A 24,423-nucleotide genomic window follows, 5' to 3' on the forward strand; every position below is an offset into this window, starting at 1 on the left:
AAGCACTCTACCACTAAGCTACTTTTTAAACTTTTTTGAGACAGGGTCTTGCTAAATTGCCCAGCTTGGCCTTAATTTGTAATCCTCCTGCCTCAGCTTCCTGAATAGCTGGGATTACAAGCTTGTGGCCACTGTGCCTGGTCCAGCTAATGACATTTTAAGGTCAACAAGAACTAAAAAAAATGTATTGCTCAACAATTGTCTCTACAGGAAATATGAGTAAATTTTTTATAGTATGAAGAAAATTTTTCTAGTCATGACATAAAATCCAAATTTCTTAAAAAATGGAAACATTTTTAAATTCTTTTTTTTTTTTTTTTAATATTTATTTTTCAGTTCTCAGCAGATACAACATCTTTGTATGTGGTGCTGAGGCTTAAACCCAGGCCGCACGCATGCCAGGCGAGCGTGCTACCGCTTGAGCCTCATCCCCAGCCCCCCAAAAATGGAATCTTAACATTGAAATTTTACTTTTGGACTGGGGATAGCTCAGTGGTAGAGCACTTGCCTAGCATGTACAGTGGGTTCCATCCCTACCACTTAAAAATAAACTTTTGTGTGGCATGTTTAAAAAAATGAACTTGTAAAGAAACACTAAGAAGGGGATGGGATTGTAACTCAGTGGTAGAGCAGTTGCTTATCATGTGTGAGGCACTGGGTTCGATTCTCAGCAACACATAAAAATAAATAAAATAAAGGTTCACCAACAACTAAAAAAAATTAACAAAACAACACTAAGAAAACATCCATCACTTAAGACAAAGTCTAATTGCCCCAACATGAACAGGGAGCTAAAACCCACTAAGGACTTATACCCCAATAGTAAAACAAGAATGGGCAGCTTCCAAAAAGAGAAAATAAAATTATCCAATAAACTATAAATTTGCCAAGGCTCAGTAAATTAAAAAAAAAAAAAAAAAAAAAAAGGCAATGACATTTTGCTACGCAGACTGGCATTTTAAAAATAAAGTTGGCAAGCAGGTAAGGGTAAATAAGTATTTTTGTATTACTGTAATAACAAATAGGAAAAAGCTTTTTGGCAGGAATAACTGGCAATGTATTAGGAATTTAAATATTTCTATTCTTTGACCCAGCAGTTCTTCTTCCAGGAATATATCCTAGAGCAATTCTTACCAGTGCTTCAAGACAAGGACAAAAGTATTCACTGTGGCACTGTGGGTAACCTTGCACACTGGAAACTTCCAGTGCCTATCATTGGAGCCACCAGGATATAAATGCCAGGACTGCTTACATGCTGGAGTGATGCCATTTTCCAGAGTGAATAAATGTATGCTAGATGGGTCAACATGTCTAAGACATGGTGACCAGTAAAAAATCAGACTGCATAATTGCACAAAGAGCACAATCATACTTCTACAAAAGAAAGTTGGATTGCTTTTGCATAGAAGGCAATATGACCCCCTACTGAAGGGCAGGGAGCACTTTCACATTATATATAGATGCACATATTTTTAATGAGCATATATTAGTCTAATAAGCAGAAAAATACAAATAACAAATCATGATTAGTAAAGCCTTTCTCATAATTACTTTAAAATTTCTTATAATGAATGATGCATATAATTTATCTGTCCTTATTCATACATATAATGTATGAATTAAGTACCCAAAAAAGTCCACTATTATGGATAACAGCATAATTAGAGTTTCACTTGGTCACAACTTCCTTTCCAAACTCTGCTCAGCTCCAGGCACCGCATGACACCCCATGGATAAGAACTGGCTAACTGGGCCAAGTCTCCTGGTGGCCACAACCAGGACCCACAGTATTTGGAGAAATGGAAAGGGGAAAGCAGGCCCAGATCCTCAAAGAATTTGACCACTCGTACCAAAACAATCTCTCTCACTGACTTCCATGCTTCTTCCCAAATCTCAAGTTCATAAAAGGAGCCATGGTGTTCATCAAGGAGGAAGAGGGAAGCTTCCAGTGCAGACAGACAGCAAAGGTAAAGCAACCAACAGGATGATACTTGAAGGTAGGAGAAACATTCACAACAAGTACAGGAGAGGGGCAGTGCAGAAGCCTCTGGCTTCACTCCACCCATGGTGTGGGACAACACTCATGTCTTGCCCTGCCTCTCCGGAGGACATCTACCTGTCATTTCTTCAGGGCTGTAGGCTGGTCCTAAGCCCCACTGCCAGAAAGACAGTAGGTAGGGAGGCCCTGGATAAGTGATTACCATCAGCAACCAGATTACTATAAAGATAGGGAAAATCATATTTTAAAAGGGGGGAATTTAGGACTATTTCCAAAATGCAAAATTTCAATTGTCTCCCATTATTTGCACACATTTTTGTCAAGTCCAAACATAATTTAAAATGAGGTAGGTAGCTTCTCTCCTCATGTCTTTGTCTTTGTGGTGACAGTTGAGGCCTGTGCCATGAAAGCACTCGTCTCCTGGGCAGGGGCAGCCCCAAGGGCGGGCACCAGTGGCTGGTAGAGATTCTCAGTTGGCTATTTTCTCAATCTCGTCCAAATCATCTGTGTCCAATCTTTCTATCTTCTTATCTAGGGGGGAAAAGAAAGATGTGAAGAGAGACCAAAATGGGATTGCTATGGAGACACAGCTGAAGTCACCCACAAGGACAGTGTGGCAGGAAAAGGGAAGACACAGGACCCTGTCCAAGATTGGGCCGCTCTTTGGGCCACTACAATGCTCCTTCCTCTTAACCCCAAAGGCTTCCAGAGCCTGAGCAGGGAGCTCTGACCAACATCCAAAAGCCCAGGCCCTTCAGCCTGGCCACAGGGGAATCATCATTAGAGCCCCTAAGCCCCCAGCGTTATGTATGTTCCTTGAGAACACCCATCCAGCCAATGGTAGAAGGGAAGGGAGGGAGCATGTATAGGGACAAAGGCCTCTCTCAGGGCCACAGGAAAACTTCCCCTTTCCCCACATCCACCACAAAGAGGGTGCCTGCAGGAGACCCTCTGGGGACTCACTAAAATGTTCCTGGATTCTGTTCAGGATGTTCATGCTGTGCTTGCTGTCAACCATGTTCACCGCCAGGCCTCTCTTGCCAAAGCGGCCAGTGCGCCCAATCCGGTGCAGGTAGGTCTCGTTATCTGGGTTCCCGTCCTTGTCCACAGGAAGATCGAAGTTGATGACGACAGACACTTGTTCAACATCAATGCCTGCACAAAGGAGGGACACAGAGGAGTCAGGGCCAAAGACATAGACAGCCATGCACCCACTCTGGTGGAGGGAGAGTCTGCAGCAGGTCACCTTTGGGGTGCAGGCACAAGAGAGGATACATATTGGCCTATGTACCAGAACCTTGCAGGTACTAAAACCATGAAACCACAAAGCAAGTCTTTGCTACACACGCAAGAGTCTGAAGACACAGCCACAGCCAAACACCTAGAGATGCCCTGGAAAGAGCTAACTCTGTTTTGAGTGTTTCCTTGTACCTAGGCATGACTGCTGGCTTCTATAAATTCCCATCACCCGAGGGAAATTCCATCTCTCCTGAAAAGGATTATCCCCACCAACCCCAGAGGGCTCCTAGAGACCATCCAAGTCTCCTGGATATAAGGACTTCTCTCGCTAACAGGGCTGGATGCCTGAGCCTAGGATTCCAGGACAGTCTCTGCTTACCACGAGCACACACATTGGTGGTCACCAGAACCTTCTCTTTGCCCTCTCGGAAGCGCTCAATCACAGCAGCCCTCTGCTCCACCATCATTTCTCCACTCAGCAGAGCCACCTGGTGGCCTTCTTTTGAGAGCTCTGCTGCCAACCAACTAGCTGTTTTGCGGGTCTGGAAGAAAAATTATTTGAGAAATGAAGGTACCTAAAGAGACTGTTTTTGATCTGGAAGACTCTACCTGAAGTTAAGGTTAAATTTCCTAAAACTGCCAACCTGATGTGGTACAGTAGGAAGTAACTATGTCACCTGAGTAGTAATTTTACAAAAACGTTTGTACTACAAAAATATTTTTATATAGATTTTCAGATTGACACAATCTTTATTTTTTTGTGTGGGCTGAGGATCGAACCCAGAGCCTCACACATGCAAGGAAAGCACTCTACCACTGAGCTACAATCTCAGCTCGATACTACTATAAAAATATTTAACTTGTATAGATCAAAAGGGAGAAAATCAGGCACAGAAGCCCATGTCTATAATCCCAGCTATTTAAGAGGCTGAGGCAGGAGGATCATAAGTTCAAGGCCAGCCTCAGCAATGTAGCAAGAGACTATCGCAAAAAATAAAAGGGCTGGGGATATAGCTCAATGGCAGAGTAGCTGGCTAGACCTTGGATTCAATCCCCAGCACTGCAAATAACCCCCCCCCCACAGAAAACAAAAGCCAACCCACCAAAACAACAAAAAACAAGAGGGAAAATCAAACAAATTATGATTATGAGCCTAGACTCTTAAAATGTCCATGTGATGAAAGGCATTCAGAAAGGTCAGGGGATGGTTCTGGATTAAGGGAGTCTCAAGAGAAATGACAATTAAATGTAAGCAATCCTGGGTTGAGTTATAGGTTTAATACAACAAAAAGCAATGAAGAACATTTCTGAAGAAGGTAGAATATGAACTGTATTTGAGAAAATGTTATTGTATCATTGTTAAAGGTATGAAGGTGGCACCGTGGTCAACTGGGAGAATATCTCGTTCTTAGTAAACATTTTGAGTATATGATGTCTATAACTAACTTTAAAATGATTCAGCAAAAAGAAAAAACAAACCCAGGTTCAGTGGCTAACATCTGTAATCCCAGCAATTTTGGAGGCGGAGGCAGAAAGATACCAAGCTGAAGGCCAGTGACTTAGAAGAGCCTGTCTCAAAATTAAAATAAAAATGAACAGGAGGCTGGGTATATAGCTCAGTTGGTGGAGTGCTTGCCTCGTGTGCACAAGGCCCTGGGTTCAATCCCCAGCACCACCAAAAAAAAAAAAAAAAAAAAAAAAAGGGATATAAAGACAGAGAAAAGTAGATGTTGACCACTGTGGGTTATGAAAGTACTTTTTAAATTTTTTCCACTTTTTTTTTTTTTCAAAATGTTTTAATCTGAAGTGGAGATGGGGAGATGTTTTACTGCTTAAAAAAAAAAAAAAAAAAAAAGCAAAGCTAATCAGAGTTACAGATCTTTCAGTAAGAGAATGACTTGTCTTAGTCTTATATTCTCATATCCATGGCATTTGTACCATTTTCTTTTTTCAAGGTAACAGGGATTAAACCCAGTGGTGCTTAACCACTGAGTCATATTTCCAGCTCTTTATTTTTTGAGATAGGGTCCCGCTACAACGTTCAGGGCCTCACTAAATTGCTAAGGCTGGTCTTGAACTTGCAATCCTCCTGTCTTTACCTCCCAAGTCACTGAGATTACAGGTGTATGCCACTGCACCCAGCCTCTAGTATCATCTTGAAGTGTTCTTCAGAGATCTTAAATATTTTTTTTAATATTTATTTTTAGTTATAGGTGGATACAATATATTCATTTTATTTTTATGTGGTGCTGAGGATCGAACCCAGTGCCTCTCGCATGGTAGGCGAGCGCTCTACCTCTGAGTCACAGCCCCAGGCCCCAGAAATCTTAAATACTTACTCCAAATTTGTTCATTTTGCGTTATGTGTGTGATTTATTCTTCCACTTTTCAAATGTTTCTTGTTTGCAGTTGGGAAACTGTGTATATTTTATAACCACCCATCTTGTTAAATTTCTAATTTTTTCATAAATATCAGCTTATTCTCACGTTTTCCAATAACATATCATGTACACATAAGATATACAGTACAGGGAGCTCTGTTTACCCTATGTATCTCAGAAACTGTCTCCTTATTTCTTCAAAAACTACTTCCTTTCTTGGCACACACTGGAACCTGCTCCTCCTCAGCACAGAGGTGCAGCTGTGCATTCTATTTGTGTAGCTTATTTTCCTAAAGAGGAAGTGGGCGGGGCAGCCCTGCAAGTGCTACTCACATGGCAGAAGATCATGGCTTGTGCGATGGTGATGGCCCCATACAAGTTGCACAAGGCCTGGAACTTCTCATCTCTGTTATTGCACAGGACATAATACTGCTTAATGGTGTCCAATGTCTCCTCTTCACGCTTCAGTTTGATAATGTTGGGGTCTGGGACCACTTTCTGGGCAAACTTCCACACAGAGTCTTCAAAGGTGGCAGAGAAAAGCAACATCTGGCAGTTCCTGGGTAGCATCCTGCAAGGTGAGACCCAGGCACTTTATACAGCATCCCTGGGATAGAGAGAAGAAGCAGGTCCAGGGTGGCATAGGGGTGGGTTAGGGTCCCAGATCTCCTTTCCCAACCCAGGCTGGGAGGATGGTCAGTGCTGACGTGAAAATGGCCCACCAAACAATAGCTTTTTCAAATATCAGAGTAAAAAATGCAACAGCAGGCTAGAGTTATGGCTCAGTAGTAGAGCACCTGCCTAACGTATGTGAGGCCCTGGGTTCGATCCTCAGCACCACATAAAAATAAATAAATAAAACAATAAATAATTTAAAAATAAATAAATAAAATTGTACACAATACAACTTAAAAAATATTAAAAAGAAAAAGAAAGAAAGAAAGAATGCAACAGAAGCAAGAGGGGCATCTGAATTTCCTCCTCACTCTAGTTCTTACCTCTGGATGCGGATGCTCTGATCTTGGTGGCCTTGAGTGGCTATCATCACGTCGGCCTCATCCAGAACAAATACCTTGATCCTCTTAGGGTCAATGAACCTGAGCTTGGAGCACCAGTCCAGGACAGTCCCAGGGGTACCAATGACAATCTGCTCACTGATCTTCTGACCCCTTTCCACTATGGAGATGAAATGTTTTCTGTGGGTATTTCTTTTTTTTTTTTTTTTTTAAATATTTATTTTTTAGCTTTAGGTGGACACAATATCTTTATTTTATTTTTATGTGGTGCTGAGGATAGAACCCAGCGCCCCATGCATGCAAGGCGAGCGCGCTACCATTTGGGCCATATCCCCAGTCCTTTCTGTGGGTATTTCATAGGCAAAGCCAGCTCTGGAAATCAAAGTCTTGCCTATCCTTCCAGGACTAGTAGAAAAAATTAATTTCAGATTTCAAAACACACCTGAGTGTTGTCTCAAATCTTAGTTTCTTCTACTGTGAAACGAGTAGAATGGCATTGTGATCATGATTAAATTCCATGCCATGGACCCTCAATAAATGTTCTACATTCTCCTATAACTTAACATCATACAATTCTCTTTATGATTACTCTTCTTCCTTTTCTATCATCCATTCACCAATAATTCACTTAATTCCTCCTTTATTGGTAGTTGTTACAAAATTTATTTGTCAACTGGCAAAATTTATTGCTCTATTCTCTGGTCTCTAGACATTCTATTTGTGTAGCTTATTTTCCTAAAATATGGAGCTCTTAAATTAACAAAATACTACATTATCCTAAACTATAGCTGGTTGGAATTGAAACTGTTACAATCATTTATCATATTTTCTAATTTATGTGCCCACTGACCAACACTTTCACTATTAGAAATTAATCCTGCAAGTACAGTTTATGTATGAAGTAACATGTGCAAGAATACACACAGGGGCTGGGGTTGTGGCTCAGCAGTAGAGCACTCATCTAGCACATGCAAGGCCATGGGTTTGATCCTCAGAACTACATAAAAATAAATAAAGGTATTGTGTCCAACTAAAACTAAAAAATAAATAAATAAACAGAAGACACACAAAACATGATGAGTAAGATAAGATACACCCAATGTATGACACCAATGATACTTAGGAACTGAGATGAAATAATCTCCAAAACATATTATTAAAAGTGAAAAAAGCCAGGTGTGAAGCACTTGCCTTTGGTCCCAGCTACTTGGAAGGCTGAGGCAGGAGGATCAAAGCCAGCCTTAGCAAGTTAGCAAGACCCTGTCTCAAAATAAAATAAAAGGGAAGGGGGATGTAGTTCAGTAGTAGAACACCCATGGGTTCAATCCCCATTACCACAAAAAAAAAAAATTTTTTTTTTAAATTAGCTGGGTATGGTGGTACATGCCTGTAATCCCAGCTACCCAGGTCTCTGAGAAGGAGAATCATATGTTTGAAGCCAGCCTGGGCAACAGAGTGAGACTGTCTCAAAAAGAAAAACAAGAGCCAGGATAGCAAGTTCAAAGCCAGCCTCAACAATAGCGAGGTGCTTATTAGCAACTCAGTGAGAGCCGATCTCTAAATAAAATACAAACTAGGGCTGGGTGGCTCAGGGGTTGGGTACCCCTGAGTTTAAGCCCCAGTAAAAAAAAAGAAAAAAGAAAAAAAGGGCTGGGCGTGCAGCTCAGTGGTAGAGCAGCCCTGGGCTTAATTTCCTAGCACTACAAAAATAAATAGATAAATAAATTTAAAAACAAATACATGAGCAAATATTAGAAGATTTGCTAAAAAATGTAAAATAAAATGTCAGGGCTGGGGTTGTGGCTCAGCGGTAGAGCACTCACCTAGCATGTGCAAGGACCCCGGGTTCGATCCTCAGCACCATATAAAAATAAATAAAATAAAGATATTGTGTCCAATCAACTACAACTAAAAATAAATATAAATATTAAAAAAAGAATGTCATTCTTATTAATTTTGTATTGGAAATATACCTCTTATAGTGCTGGGGTTCTGGCTCAGTGGTAGAGCACTTGCCTAGCATGTGTGGGGCACTGGGTTTGATGCTCAGTACTGCATATGAATAAATAAAATAAAGGTCCACTGACAACTAAAAAGTATTTAAGAAAAAATTATTTACATTATATGTAGTGAGTTTGTTGCTGTTATTTTTAATTTAATAAGTACTTCTAAAGTTTCTCAGTTTTAGCTTCTACTATGGTTAATAGTAATAAATATAACCTACAAAAAATAAAAAATGCTTTCCTCAATAATATTGAATCTAAGAGAATACTAAACCAAAAAACTTGAGAACTGCTGCTCTATATAAGCAATTATAAACTGCTGGGGACAAGGGAATGTCTCTCTTTTCAATTTTTGTTTTCTGTTTTTTTAATTTTTATTTTTTAATACATATATATTTTTTTAGTTGTTGATGGGCCTTTATTTATTAATTTATATGTGGTGCTGAGAATCGAATCTAGTGCCTCACACATGCTAGGCAAGCGCTCTACCACTGAGCCACAACCTCAGCCCCATGTTTTTTTTATTTTTGGTACTGGGAATTGATCTGGAGGTGCTAAACCATGAGCCACATCCTCAGCTCTTTTTTATTTTATATTTTGAGGCTGGCTTTGAATTTGTGATCCTCCTGCCTCAGCCTCCCCAATTGCTGGGGATTTTGTAATGCCAAACTATTTCCTAAAACGATTATACCAATGTATATTCCCTTCCAGGAGTGTGCGTGCACTTCAGTTCTGTCTTCACGAATATTTAGTATTATCAGATACTTTAATTTTTTCTCAGCTTAGAGGGGCATAACGTTTCCATTTCTTTGTTTCCCAGAAGCCCAATTAGGCTCATCATCTTTTCATGTCTATTAGACATCTGAATTCCTTTTTGTGCAGTGGCTGTTCAATTGGGCCTCTTCTGTCCATTTTCCTAGTAGATAGATTGTTTTCTTATTGATTTGTAGAAGTTCTACATATTCTGATACTTTCTTTTCTTATTTTATTTATTTATTTAGTGGACATATTATCTTTATTTTACATGTATGTGGTGCTGAGGATCGAACCCAGTGCCTCGTGCATGCTAGGCAAGCACTCTACCACTGAGCCACAACCCCATCCCCTATTCTGTTACTTTCTAATGACCCATTTCCTAAGGAATCTTTCAAATCCTCCCATGCTCCCCTCTTCACTTTAACCCATACTTTCTACAGCACACATAGAAGAATTAAAGGAGGGATTTCTGATTTGAGCATGAATGTATTAACTATACATGCTCTCAGTTTCTTCTTATTAGGGCTGATTCATATAGTTAATGGAAGGGATCTGACCCCAACCTACCATCCCCAGTCCTGCTAATTCAATACCTCTTTACTAGGTAGACCCAGAACTATGGATGCCAAACTCAAAATTCCATCTTCTCAATGAAGAACTGAAGACTCTAGAAACTTCATGAGCTTTTGTTTAACAACTTAAAATTTTTTTAAAACTAGAGAGGAGGAACAGGGATGTAGCTCAATGGTACAGCACTTGCCTAGCATGTGCAAGGCCCTAGGTTTGATCCCCAGGACTGAGGCAGGGGATTGGAAAGTACAGCTTACACATCAGCAAGTATTTAAACAGACACAGTAAAAGCACTAGGGTGAGACTGATCTAAAAAGCTGAATAGGAGCTGGAGATGTGGCTCAGGGGTAGAACACATGCCTGGCATGAGCAAGGCCCTGTTTTTTTTTTTTTTTTTTCTTTTGTTGTTGTTGTTTTAATATTTATTTTTAGTTATAGTTGGAAACAATACTTTTATTTTGTTTACTTATTTTTATGTGGTGCTGAGAATCGAACCCAGGGCCTCACACGTGCTAGGTGAGTGTGCTGCTGTTGCTGCTGAGCCACAACCCCAGCCCAAGGCCCTGGTTTTGATCTCTGGTGCAAAAAGAAAAGAAAGAAAAAAAAATTCTTTGTACCCTCAAAAGCTGAATATGTTCTCAGCTTCAAAATCCAAATATGCAGCTACCTTCTCCCACTGCTCACTGTTTGGATCTCATCCCCCATACTCACATTTATTGCCTCGAACAGCATAAGCAAGCTTTAGTTCTGGATGAAATTTGCCCATCTGCTCAATCACTTTTCCTGTTTGAAGTGCCAATTCATATGTAGGGGAGAGGCACAGACACTGACAGAAAAATCATACAGGATGAGTTTAGTAACAGAAAATAGGTTCTAACACAAGTATGTAGTTATTATGACTTGAACAATGCAGGGAGTCACAACCTCCCACTTTCCAATAGTGGACTTAAGTCTTCAGTAGGGAGCCCTAGCTTGATGGGATCCCTGGCATGGTGGAGGCCTTTGTAAGACGCTGCTTTCAAATGAATTCTACTAGGTTGAGGCCTGGTGTGTTAATCCGTTCTGCCTGAGCCATGGCCTAGGCTGTCAGTAAAGGTCAGGGTTCTCATTAATCCTCCCATCAAATGGCTCCTTCCCAGGGCAGGCAAGCCCCCACTCCCAGGCTTCCAAGCCCTCACCTGAGGGTATCTGTCTGCTGGTTCTACTCTGCTAAGCATAGCCAGGACAAAGGCAGCTGTTTTTCCAGTGCCAGACTGAGACTGGGCAATCAGGTTCTGTGGACTGGATTGACAAAGAGCAAAAAAGAAATAAATATTGGTTGAACATAATAAAATATCAAAATGTTCTTTCTGGGTAGAAGGAATATTTCCCTCTTTATGCTTCTCTGTATTATCTAGATCTTCTGCATTGAATGCAAATTACTTGAATATATTTTTATGTTATTTAAAAATTTAAATAGTCAAGGAAATAATGATTGTTTTAGATGGGTTCACACACACACACGCAAATCCTCATTCTTGACTCTAGCATAACTAAAGTACCCTAGTTTTATATCCCAAGGGCTCCAGGGAAATCAAAAGTACAGAGCAGATCTGTGCCAGACAAATCCCCATTTTCTGCTGAGCCATAATGTGTCTTGGATCTTGGCTCCTCCTGCATTCTGCACTTTCCCTTTTCACATCTTGTTATTTTTTTGGGGGGCGGGGGTTGGGTGGATAGTGCAGCACTGAGGATAAACCAGGGCCTTCCACATACTAGGCAAGCACTTTTTTTTTTTAAATATTCATTTTTTAGTTATAGGCGGACACAATATCTTTATTTTATTTTTACATGGTGCTGAGGATCGGACCCAGTGCCTCACACATGGTAGGTGAGCCCTCTACAGCTGAGCCACAACCCTAGCCCTAGACAAGCACTCTTAACATTGAGCTCATTCACAGTCCTTTCATTTAAATTTTACTGAGACAGAACCTCACTAAATTGTCCTACCTGGCCTCAAACTTTCAATCCTCCTTCCTCAGCCTTTCAAGTCATTGGGATTATAAATATGCCTGTCTATTCTTTCTTAATGGGGGTGGGGGAAAGCAACTTAATGAAGTCTTAAACAACATAGCATAACCTTGTTTCAAAATAAAAAATAAGGGGCTGGGGTTATAGCTCAGTGGTAGAGCACTTTCCTAGCACGTGATGAAGCACTGGGTTCAATCCTCAGCACCATATAAAAGTAAATAAATAAAATAGCTGGGCGCAGTGGTGCACGCCTGTAATCCCAGCAGCTTGGGAGGCTGAGACAGGAGAACTTTGAGTTCAAAGCCAGCTTCAGCAACGGCAAGGTGCTAAGCAACTCAGTGAGACCCTGTCTCTAAATAAAATACAAAATAGGGCTGGGGATGTGGCTCAGTGGTCAAGTGCCCGAGTTCAATCCCCGATACCTCCCCACCCCCCCAAAAGTAAATAAATAAAATAAAAGTATTGTGTTCATCTATAACTAAAACATTATTTTTAAATAAATAAAAGAGCTGGAGATGTGGCTCAGTGTAAAATACCCCTGGGTTCAATCCCCAGTACCCACTCACCCCAAGAACAATCAAAGAAAGAAAAAAAAAAAAAAACTAAAATGTTCAGCTATAATGTTGCTGCATAAAGTATAACACCATTTAAACTTTAATAATGTGCAAACTATTCCTCAGAGTTTAGCGACATATACATATCTAGTGAAAGTATAAAGAAACCTGAGGGATAATGATGCACTTCAGGATGGAGCTCACTTTGGAGGGGACGGGAGAGGACATGAAGGGACAATTAAGACAGGAGCACTGACTATCAACTGGAGTCTTCTTTTTTTTTTTTTTTTAAATAAACATCTTTATTTTTATTTATTATTTTCTTATGTGATGCTGAGGATCAAACCCAGAGCCTCCCATGTGCAAGGCAAGCACTCTGCCACTGAGCTTCAACCCCAGCCCTGGAGCCTTGTTTTATTACTTGGCAAGGTAAGGCTATTTAGTAGGATAAGGCTCTTTGTACTCTAGCTAATTCAATTTTTAAAAACCCAAGTTTAGCTGGGCATGGTGGCACATATCTGTAATCCCAGCAACTCAGGAGGCTGAGGCAAAAGAATCACAAGTTCAAGGTCAGCCTCAGCAAATTAGAAAGATCCTGTCTCAAAATAAAAAATTTTAAAAAACAGCTGGGGGTATAGCTTAGAGGTAGAGCATCTCTGGGTTCAATTCCCTGTAACAACAACCACTATTTCCCCAAATTTTAAAATAATGCACTCTTAGTTTTTAGTGCTAAACGGGAAAGACAGGAACTATGCCTAAATCCATGTTCTCGGTACTTGCCCAAGCTCTTTTCCAGAAGAAACATGTTAGCCCAAACTACCAATTTTGTACTCAGATAATAAAAGCTAAATTTAATTTCAGTTAAATCAGATTGGGAAGAGGGGTCTTGGGTCTGCACTCACGGTTCAGCAAGCATCATGGGTAACGCATTCTCTTGTATCTTGGATGGTCGATTGAAGCCCATGGCATAGACTCCCTGGAGAAGCTGTGGCTTCCTAGGAGAAAAAGCAAAGACAAGATGGGTTTCAAATAGTTGCAACTAGTTTAAAGGCCTTTAATCTTACCTTTTCCTACATCTAGCAAGGAATGATGAATGATGCCTTTAAAAATACTATTTAAAGTCAACTCAAACCACCATCTTTACCTACTAAGATATATATATACATATATATATGAATATATATATATGTGTGTGTGTGTGTGTGTGTATTTTTTTAAAAAATATTTTTCAGTTGCCAATGGATTTTTTACTTTTTTTATTTATATGTGGTGCTGAGGATCGAACCCAGAGCCTCACACATGCTAGGCAAGCACTCTACTACTGAGCCACAACCCCAGTCCAATACATTTTTTTTAATTTGTTCTAACCTTACTAAATTTTAATCTGCAACTACTATACAATTCATAAAATAAAGACTGGTTTCCTTTTTGGAGAAATTCATGCTTTTAGCAGACCCACAAATCGGCTGGTCTTGGATGACAAGTGTTCCCTGCGTACAGCAGAGCAGTATTTACTAATTCATAGCATAATAAATTATAAAAGAAATATCTAAAAATAAATAGTTCTTGCAATACTGCTAAGATATAGAAATCTTCTTAGGGAATGGATTTCAGTTTTTATTTCTTGGTGCACATGTTAAAACTTGAGCCTCAAAGGCTGGGGATATAGCTCACTGGTAGGGTGCTTGCTCAGCAAGTGTGAGGCCCTGGGTTCAATCCCCACCACTACACAAAAATTTAAAATTGAATCACAGTCCTTTTGTGTTCCACACTCCTTCTAAAGCCAGCTCTGCAAATACACTAGACAACCAAGAGGTAAGAATATTGTTTAAGCCAGTTTCTAATAGCTAATGTAGAATAGATGACTTTAATTATGTTTAATCAAAGTAAAAAATAAAAAAGCACCAAATTCTTATATAAGTAGCTGCACAAAAGAATATCAATTAAACTACCCTCACATTCCATTTACAATGAGCTCTCTGTTATCTCTAAACTGACAGGACATTTGACAAAAAACACACCAGATTGTTTCTGAAGAAAAGCCAAACTGCATCAAGACTTCTGTTTTCGAAGCCTTCACTGGAGGCTAACAGGCTCTCTAAAAGGCAAATGCTGCCACATGTTTCTCAGATATGCAGAACTTTAAAAAACAAAAACAAAAACAAAAAACAATGCTTGGTATTTTTTGTTGGGAAAATAAAGCAGCTTCTTATTTAGTTATCAAGGAAAAAGTCATACCTAATTGGGATTCATATAATCTGATAGCTTTCACTGGATTATTATTTTTCTTTTATTTTGCAGATTATTTCAAATCTTTTAAATAAACAGCCCAAATGCTGGGAATGGTGCCACACATCTGTAATCCCAGGAACTCAGGAGGCTGAGGCAGGAGGATCACAAAGTTGGAGGCAAGTCTCAGCAACTTATCAGGGACCTAAGTAAATCATTAGTGAGACCCTGTCTCAAAAAATTAAAAAGGCTAGGGATGTAGCTCAGTGGTAAAGCCCCCATGCGTTCAATCCCAAGTACCAAGACAAAACAACGGCCCCAAGGACATTAGGTGATCTACTTCCTGTTCTTTGCTTCTTCCGACTTCCAACAATTGAATTAGAAAGAACTTGCCTTTTTTGGTACTGGGGATTGAATTCAGGAGTGCTTTACTACTGAGCTACATCTCCAGCTGAGGGAAGCCATTCTCCTACGTGATTTGAGTTACCTCCCTGGCTGGGTGAGAGGTGCTTAGACACTGTGTCAGAGCCGTCCCCATCCTGTCTCAGGTGCAAGGGCTTGTCTGTGTGGGGGTGTGCCTGACCACTGACCTGAAGACCAATCACTGACCCTGACCTTGGAATGCTGCCCCCCTCGACCTTCATTGGATGGAATTTTCCCTTGAATTTTTTGTTCCCCAATAAAAACTCACTCCCTGGCGTGTTCCCTCTCTCTCGCTGGCCTCTTGTGTTAACCTCGCTATCACATAAGGTGGCTGAAGGCAGGAGCTAGGAGGAGCCGTCTCTAAGCTGGGCAAATAAGGTAACGAAAGTTATGTCTCTTTAATTTTAAAACTCACTAGTTAATTTTTATGCTTTCGAACCTCTATTATGAAGCTAGTGTGCTGGTCGCATGGCTGATCCAGCCCTTTTTAAATTTTGAGACAAGGTCTCACGAACTTGCTGAGGCTAGGAAAAGTTTATTTCTTGAAAACCTTAAAAGTTACACTTTAAAAAAAAAAACACGTTCTTCACAATTACTTTGTGTTATGATCTAGATCTGAAATGTCCCGAGTCTTGTATTTTGAAAGCTTGGTCTCAAATGCAGCAAAGTCCAGGGATAGGGCTATTTTAAGAAACTGTTGAATCAAGAGGGCTCTAACCTCATCATCAGGGGATTAGCACATTTGATGGATTAACTATGTGAACGAACTATTGGGAGGTGATGGAAACTGTTGGCAGGTGGGACGTGATGGGAAGGAGTAACTCACTGAGGGGCATGTCCTTGGGAAATATATTTTATCAGTGATTCCTTCCATTCTCCCCTTCTCTCTGCTTCCTGGCTGCCCTGAGCTGAGCAGGTTTCCTCTCCACACCCTTTTACCATGAGGCTCTGTCTTACCTCAGGCCCAAAGCAATGAAGCCAGCCAAACACGGACTAAAATCTCTGAAAATGTAAGCCAAAATAAAATTTTCTTCCTCTAGGTTATTTTTCTCAGATATTTGTCACAGTGACAAAAAACAGACTAACACATTTCACTAACAACTAGTTAGCTCTTATTTTCAATGTATCTTACTCAGTGGTATTAGGCAGCAGGAATTTAGCCTCTATTTGCCCAGAGGGGCACACTAGATTTTTCTAAACAAAGGCAAATAATCCATTTATTCCACCACATTCTTATTCACTAGCTATTTTCTGTCTATCATTTGGATCCTGGCAGACAGCAAGAATGGTAGGTATGTGATGTACTCCTCGAAAAAACCTGCACAGCGGCATATACATGAAGCAATCATCCATAAATACCATTCTACTAATTTACTGAAGAAAACAAAGCATATGGAATGACTCTCATAATTCTCTACCTTTTTTTTTTAAAGATAGAGGGAGAGAGAGAGAATTTTAATATATATATATATTTTTTTTTCTTTTTTTTTTTTTTTTTTTTTTTTAGTTTTCGGCGGACACAACATCTTTGTTTGTATGTGGTGCTGAGGATTGAACTCGGGCCACACACATGCCAGGCAAGCGCGCTACTGCTTGAGCCACATCCCAGCCCTAATTCTCTACCTTTTAAAATAATGATATTAAAAGGCTTTCTTAGCACAACAGGAAGAGGCTACCTTAAGGCTTGATTCTGGGTTTTTCTTAAAATTTAGAAACAATAAAATTTGCTTTCCACTCTAATACTGAGAATCCAGGCTCTTTTCACAGACTTTCTATACACAGATAAACTGTTCTTAAGACTGTATACCCTACAATCTAACAAAAGGGCTTACCTAATAAGAAATGTTCCTGATATCCAGAAATCACCTGTCAGCCAATATTTTATTGAAAGTTCTAAGAGCATAAAAGAAAAGAGACTTTCAGCTATGATGAATAAATCTGTGGCATTTAAAATCTCTACCAAGAAAGTCAGGCCCAGAGGTGCACACCTTTAACACCAGTTTCCCAGGAGGCTGAGATGGGAAGCTCCCTTGAGCCCAGGAGTTGGAGACCAGCCTGGGCCACAAAGAGAGAAAGAGTCTCAAAAAAAATCTCAACCAAGAGAACTGGATACCAAGAAAGGGGTGGGAGACCATCACTGTAAACTTGTTCATTCGTTTTCATTTCTGAATTGTGCGTTATTACCTACTCAGAGAAGTAAATACATTAAAAAATTTAAAGCAAATTGAAAAGTAAAATCAACACAAGAATTTCTTAGGTCCTAGTTTTATAGGGGTGTAGTTGGGAAGAAAAAGTTGTTCAAAGCCATGGATACTCACAGTCGAAGCTCTTCAAAAGACTTCACTGAGTAGAGCGGGGAGTTCGGATCCCGCTGCAGGACTTCCACTTGGTTAGTGTTATCCACAAGGTTGCTTCGGATCAGCTTGTTGAGTAAAGACTGGGCAGCTCTGTCCTCTGTCAGGAAGAAACTAGCAGATTTTCTCCATACTCACCAGGCAAACTCCACCCTTGTAAGAGCCCACTCTTCCCCTCTGCACCAGCACCTGGGCAACCAAGCATGGCTGGAGAAAAACATGATCACACTGACAAGCCTCCTTTTTTTTTGTTTTTAGTACTAGGGATTGAACACAAAGGCACTTAATCACTGAGCCACATCCCCAGTCCCTTTTTTATTCTGAGACAAGGTCTCGCTAAGTTGTTTAGGGTCTTGCTAAATTGCTAAGCCTGGCTTTGAACTTGTGTTCTTCCTGTCTCAGCCTCTTGAGTTGCTGGATCACAGGTGTGCAACACCATGCTCCGCTTTTCCCTTTAAATTCTTCACCACTAGATTCAAATGGGCTGAGTTGCCCAGCAAGTCTTTGTCTTCATAGTCCACTTGTTCATCCTTCTTCTCAAACTTCCAGCTATAACTCCTCTTTTCTCAACTTTTTAACTTCTCCACATTCCCATTCATGACCACAACTACACATCTACCCATATCTACAAAACTATCCTCCACCTCCCATCTAGTACCTAGATAAACAGCTTGTGCTCTTAAGGCTAAGCCTCTGCTTATCTGAAAGTTCTCATTCTTTCCTGCCCACAAGGGTATGTCTCCTCATTTTCTCATGCATTTCACTTTCCCCCTTTACCGGACCATTCCTAGGAGCATGTGAGCCTGTTTTAACATCTGTGTTCATAAATGTGTTTCTTCCTTTACCTCACAATCCCCATTCTGCTACTGTTAAGAGTTCACTACTCCAGTTTCTGAAACATTCCATAAAAGAGCTGTCTATATTCATTTTGCTTTCTTTCCCTCCTTTCTATTGTACACTGAATGAGCTTTTTCTTTTTTTTAAAACTCGACATTTGACCTCAATAGTCCTTGGAAAGCTCAACAATGATTTCCACACCACAAAATCAGTTTAATAGTCAATTTCTAGTTTCTCTTTTTTGAGACAGCATCTCACCATATGGCCCAGGCTGTCCTCAAACTCCCAGGCTCAAGTGATCCTTCTGTCTCAGCCTCCCTAGTAGCTGGGACTATAGAAAAGTACTACCACAGCCAGCTCCAGTTCTTCTCTTAATCAACTTTTTACCCATAGCTGACACCCTACTTTTGTAATACTTCCTCTGGCTTCTAGGACATCATGCTCTTGATTTTCACTCTATCTCACTGACTGTTCCTTCTCAATCTCCTTTGCTGAATCTTCCTCTTCAACTTGATCTCATAACTCAGCCTCTGGGTCCAGGAAGGCAAGCGCCAGGTCATATTCCATCTCTTGCCATGGGGCTTCAAAAAGTAGTTACCTTTCTCTTCTTCATCTGTCTTCTCTGCAGTGGTACTGGTTTTGATAACACCTACACAAGAAAACACATGTTACTAAACAGGCAAATATTAAACTTAAAAGGTGGGACAATAGCTGGGCAAAGTGGCACACACCTATAATCCCCAGTGGCTAGGGAGGCTAAGAAAGGAAGATCACAAGTTCAAAGCCAGCCTCAGCAACGGCTGGGCGCTAAACAACTCAGTGAGACCTGTCTCTAAATTAAATAAAATACAAAATAGGGCTGGGGATGTGGCTCAGTGGTTGAGAGTCCGAGTTTAATCCCCGGTACCCCATCCCCTGCCAAAAAAAAAAAGTAGGACAACAGAAACACTAAAACTTATTTAAGTGACCCAAATATAAATAGTTGGCATTTCTTTATGTTTAATGGATTTTATATCTAGCAATTCTTTAAGTGTATAGAAATTCAAGCTAACTTAGTATATCACTTCTGAATTATCCTAAGTTAAAATACAGCATTATGTTAGCAAACACAATCCAACAATTTTTACCTTTTAGACTGCAAAATTCTAAAAGTTTGGGGCTGGGGATGTGGCTCAGGTGGTAGCATGCGCATCTGGCATGTGAGGCACTGGGTTTGATCCTCAGTACCACATAAAAATAAAGATATTGTGTCCACCTAAAACTATAAAATAAATTTAAAAAAAAATTCTAAGTTTGATTAAACACCATGATGGTGACAGGAGAAAAAAAGGAGAATTTATATTTGTATTTGCTTTGCTCAAAAAACTAATGAAGACTACTGAAAATCCAGGAACAGTGGTTACTTATGGGATGGTATATGTTATAGGTACAATTGTGTCCTCTTAAAATTCATATGTTCAGGTCCTAACCCCTAGTGCCTCATAATGTGAACTTATTTGGAGATGGGGGTCACTGAGAATAAAAAAATTTAAGCTAAGATCAGAGTGTGCCCTGCTCCTATAAGAATGAGTCCTTATAAAAGAGAAACTTGGGGATATAGCTCAGTGACAGAGCACTTGCTGAGCCTGCTTGTGGCCCTGGATTCAATCTTCAGCACTGCCAAAAGGGGAAAAATACGAGGGGGGATGGCACTTGGACATCAGACACAAAGAGAATGCCAGGTAAAGATAAAAGGAGAGATGGGGGTGATGCTGGAACATCAAAGACTACAAGCACACCACAAGAATGCTGGGGAGAGGCAACAGAATAGAGTCTTCCTCATAATCCTCAGAGGAGACCAACTCTGCTGATACCTTGATATTGGAATTCCAGCTTCCCAAACTGTGAGACAATAAACTGCTGTGGTTTAAGCCACCCAGCTCTGTGATACCTTGTTAGAGCAGGCCCAGCAAATAGACACACGTGGCAGTAGGAACAGGGTAAACATTGGAGCAGCATGGGAAGGAAGCCTTGTATATTTTTATATATTTTGAGTTTTAAACCTAGACATACTTTCAAAAGTTAAAAACTGATATATTCCCCTTTAGTAATGAATTCTAATTTAGGACTCTCAATTCCAGCTCCAGCATTTGCCAAATATTACACCGAAGAAAAGAGTCATGGCTTGCTGCAGCTGTGAGTGCAAAGCAGACACACCCGTGTCACTTGTACCTAGCCTGTGGTTTCTAGTGACTCACCATTGGTATCTGGTTTGACCTTCTCTTCCTTAATCTGCAAACTGCTCATCTGAATAGGAATAAAAAGAAACAGAGTAAGCAAATAACCTAAGCAAAGAAAGGCCTCTGAGCAAAACAGAAGCTCCCTATTGAAAGTCTGACAAGAACTACTGCAAAACTATATTCAGAGAGCTGATCTGTTCTGCTCAAAGCAGAAGTGCTAAAAGCATGAGCAAAAATGTTTCCTGTATCTTCAACAACCTAAGAAAAGGAATGATAGCTGGGCATGGTAGTGCATGCAAATATTCCTAGAAACTTGTGAGGCTGAGGCTGGAGGATCATTAGTACAAGGCCAACCTGGGTAACTTAGTGAGACCCTGGCTCAAAATAAAAAATAAAAGGGCTGGTGATGTAGGTCGGTGGTAGAACACTTGCCTAGCACGCATGAGTGTCTGGGTCCATTCCCCAGGACCGCCATAAAGAATACAAATAGAAAGGAAAAGGAAAGAAAAAAATTAAAAAGAAAACCTTAAGCCCTGAGTCTACAACGGGCATGCATGACAACACTTCATCAGTGTTGTTACTATTTGTTGCTGGAGGAATTAAGCACATCCTACAGACTTCACTGGCAGAGCACTCTTAGTACCTGATTTCCTCTGAACTTTGCCTCCGGAACCTTTTCCTTTTGCTAATTTTGCTTTCTATCTTTTCACTGTAATAAATCATAGCAGTGAGCACAAGTATATACTGAGCATAAGTATATACTCTATGAGTCATCCTAACAAGTCATCAAACCTGTAAACTTCAAGAAAGTCTTAAGAGATGTTTACCAAGATGTTGCCTTTTCTCAAATTCAGAACATCCAAATATGAATTCACCACTCTCCATATCAAAATTATCCTTCCTCCTACTTCCCCATTCCTGTTACTAGCACTTGATTAACGATGCCTACAGATCCAGCTTGAACATACTAAGCTTTGGTATTATTTCCCTTCTCTTTTTTTTTTCCTATTATGTTAGCATATCCTGCTTAGCTCACCTCCACGGTATTTCTTGATCCCATCACCTCATCTTCATTTCCATTGCTCAACATATGCCCTCTACTTCTAAGATATCAGAATAACTTCCCCACTGATCTCCTTTCCTCTACACATCATTCCTTCTACCACATTCTGTTCCCTGTAATCCAATATATCTCGCCAACCCTCAGATATAATTTGTCAATATCCCTTTTGTAAAACATCCCCACATCTACCAAATAAAGCTTTTTTTCCTCTTCAAATTCTTCATTAAGGTCCAAGTAAGACCCTCTGCAATATTTTCTATACTGCCCCTACCCCAATCTACAGCAAAAATGAGTCTGATTCTTGTTCTGTAGGGGAGTCCAACACTTTGGTGCATTTTCTCCTCCTAAAATGCCCGCCCCCTTTGGTACCAGGGATTGAAACCAGGGGCACTTAACCACCAAGCCACATCTCCAGTCCTTTTTTATGTTTTATTAGAGACAGGGTTTTCACTGAGTTGCTTGGGGCCTCGCTAAGTTGCTGAGACTGGCTTTGAACTCATGATCCTCCTGCCTCAGCCTCCTGAGTCACTGGGATCATAGGTGTGCGATACTGTGCCCAACCTAAAATGCCTTTTACCTCCACCTTTGTCAAATCTGATTTATTTTCTAATATCTAGCTCACCAAATCATACCTGGTTTTCCTACTCGTAATGCCCTCTTACTGCTCAGAGCTCATTTATCATATTAACCTTGGCACTTTCACATCATTTCCCTCATTCTAGACGATGAAGATGCTTCCTATACTCCACTGGGCTTACTCCATTTCAAATACCTGCTGATAAACTGATAATCCTTCCACAACAATAAAAGTGGCTGGAGAAAAAACATGCAATTTAAACATTAAAAAGTTATATATGGCTTTTCAGGTGTGCCTACAATCCCAGCAACTCAGGGGACTCAGGCAGAAGGACAACAAGTTCAAGGCCAGCCTCAGTACCTTAGCAAGGCCCTAAGCAACTTAGCTTGACCCTATCTCAAACAAACAAATAAATAAATATAAAAAAGGATGGTAGATGTGGCACAGTGGTTAAGCACCCCTGGTACTACTACTATTAATAGTAAATAAAAATTTTAAAAGGCTGAGGATGGGCCAGGTGCTGTGGGGCATGTCTGTAATCCCAAGAACTCAGGCGGCTGAGGCAAAAGATCCTGAGTTCAAAGTAAGCCTCAGAAATTTAGCAAGGCCCTAAACAATTCAGCAAGACCCTGTCTCTAAATAAAATTTGAAAAAGGGCTGTGGATGTGACTCAGTGGTTAAGCACCCCTGGGTTCAATCCCTGGTAACAAACACACACACACACACACACACACACACACAAAGGCTGAGGATATAGCTCTGTGGTAGAGCACCCATGGGTTCTATCCTCAGTACCAAAAAAAAAAAAAAAAAAAAAGTTATACAAGGCTTAAGACTACCAAAAAAACCTACATTCTCAAAATCAGCAGTCCATTATTAATGAACAAATCTAAACTTCAGGTGTCTGGTATGTAAGAACTGAAAACCACAATTTACAGCACTTACACTCCAGTTCAATGAATCTTCATTAATTAGAAAAAAATGACTAATATATGAAACTAAATGTCACTTTAGACATCAGAGAAACAATTTGTAAGTCCCTCTCTCCAACATTTGCAGTTGACTGAAACATTAAATCTAAACTTGAATCTGTTATTCTGCTACAAACTGCCAACCATGTTAAACATGGATCCAAGAATTGTTAAATATAAAGTAGCCTGAGAACACTTAAAAAAATGAGAGGGGGGAGGGAGGGGGAGAGAGAGAGAGAGAGACCTGTCAATAAGGGAAAAAAAAAATCAGCATCTGTATCTCCCTTTCCTTACAACCGTCAAGACAAAGAGGTGCCATAAAGGAAACCAGACCATACAGCAAGGATAGATTTACCAAAAGATAAAGTCTTTAGCCCAAATAAAGATAAAAACTCCACACCGGTTTCTTTCTAGGAGCAAACAGGACTAAGGGACTGCCCATGGAAAACTCGAGGAGCGTGCTGGGGAGAGGCCTGCCCAACTCCGGCGCTCCCTGCGCCCGAAACAGAGTCTACAGGGGCCCGAGGTGCTGTCCCCCCGCCTGAAGCCACTGACCGACTTGACAGCCGCCTCCTGTTCGTCCACCGCCAGGGCCCACGAGTCGGTGGCCATGGTCCTGTTAATGGTAGGGTAACTCGCGAAAACCTGCACAACACAGCGCGCCAATATCAGTCCCCGGCCCGCAACCGGTGCAAGATGCCACTCACGAGGGCCGGAAGTGGCGGAGGGCGAACTCACTGACGTCAGTTCCTTCGCGGCCGCAGACGTCACCCTTCCGCGCCAGGCCTTCATCTGTAAGCCGACTCAGGTGTTGTTTCGATTTTCTCAGGTGCGTCTTCGCTTGCGTTAAAGTTCTTGAGCGCGACAAAGTGAAAAACAGCCCTCCCTTCATTATTGCCTTACTTCACACGGAAGTAGCTCAAAATTTATTTTAAAAGCTGCTGCAACTCAAAGTTTCTGAACTGTAAAGCTTTATATAAAGTCTCATGAAAAATATATTGACTGTGGGGTGGCTCAGTGGAGTACATGTCTGTCATGCAAGAGGCCCTGGGTTCCATCCCCAGCTCTGCGAAAAGAAAAATAAAACTATAAGATACCAGATATGGTTGTGCACACCTGTAATCTCAGTGATTCGGGAAGGTGAGGCTAGAGGATTGCAAGTTCAAAGCCAGCCTCAGCAATTTAGCGAGGCCCTAAGCAACCTAGCGAGACCCTGCCTCAA

At 40.7% G+C, this 24,423-nt stretch overlaps 1 protein-coding gene across 1 annotated transcript; it reads right to left on the reverse strand.

Moving 5' to 3' along the window:
• Positions 1-1,525: 1,525 nt before the first annotated feature.
• Positions 1,526-23,905, reverse strand: LOC143383685 (ATP-dependent RNA helicase DDX19A). Its single transcript, XM_076838517.1, has 12 exons — positions 23,757-23,905; positions 20,609-20,657; positions 18,970-19,020; positions 17,499-17,634; positions 13,431-13,523; positions 11,143-11,245; positions 10,676-10,790; positions 6,618-6,795; positions 5,953-6,190; positions 3,618-3,780; positions 2,963-3,154; positions 1,526-2,530 (listed from the first exon to the last, which is right to left on the reverse strand). Exons 1-12 carry the CDS (start codon positions 23,811-23,813, stop codon positions 2,469-2,471), a joined length of 1,437 nt encoding a protein of 478 aa, XP_076694632.1. The 5' UTR covers positions 23,814-23,905; the 3' UTR covers positions 1,526-2,468.
• Between the last annotated feature and the right edge of the window lie 518 nt (positions 23,906-24,423).

The sequence above is a fragment of the Callospermophilus lateralis genome, chromosome 18 (genome assembly GCF_048772815.1).
Source record: "Callospermophilus lateralis isolate mCalLat2 chromosome 18, mCalLat2.hap1, whole genome shotgun sequence".
Lineage (NCBI taxonomy): Eukaryota > Metazoa > Chordata > Mammalia > Rodentia > Sciuridae > Callospermophilus > Callospermophilus lateralis.

What these genes read in the sequence shown, in the direction of transcription:
- LOC143383685 (XM_076838517.1), bottom strand. Translation starts at nt 23,813, where the DNA reads ATGGCCACCGACTCGTGGGCCCTGGCGGTGGACGAACAGGAGGCGGCT. An exon ending in AAGCCATGATCTTCTGCCAT is followed by an intron (nt 3,781 to 5,952) that starts GTGAGTAGCACT and finishes TTTTTCTTCCAG; the next exon opens with ACCCGCAAAACAGCTAGTTG. An exon ending in CACCAATGTGTGTGCTCGTG is followed by an intron (nt 3,155 to 3,617) that starts GTAAGCAGAGAC and finishes TCCTTTGTGCAG; the next exon opens with GCATTGATGTTGAACAAGTG.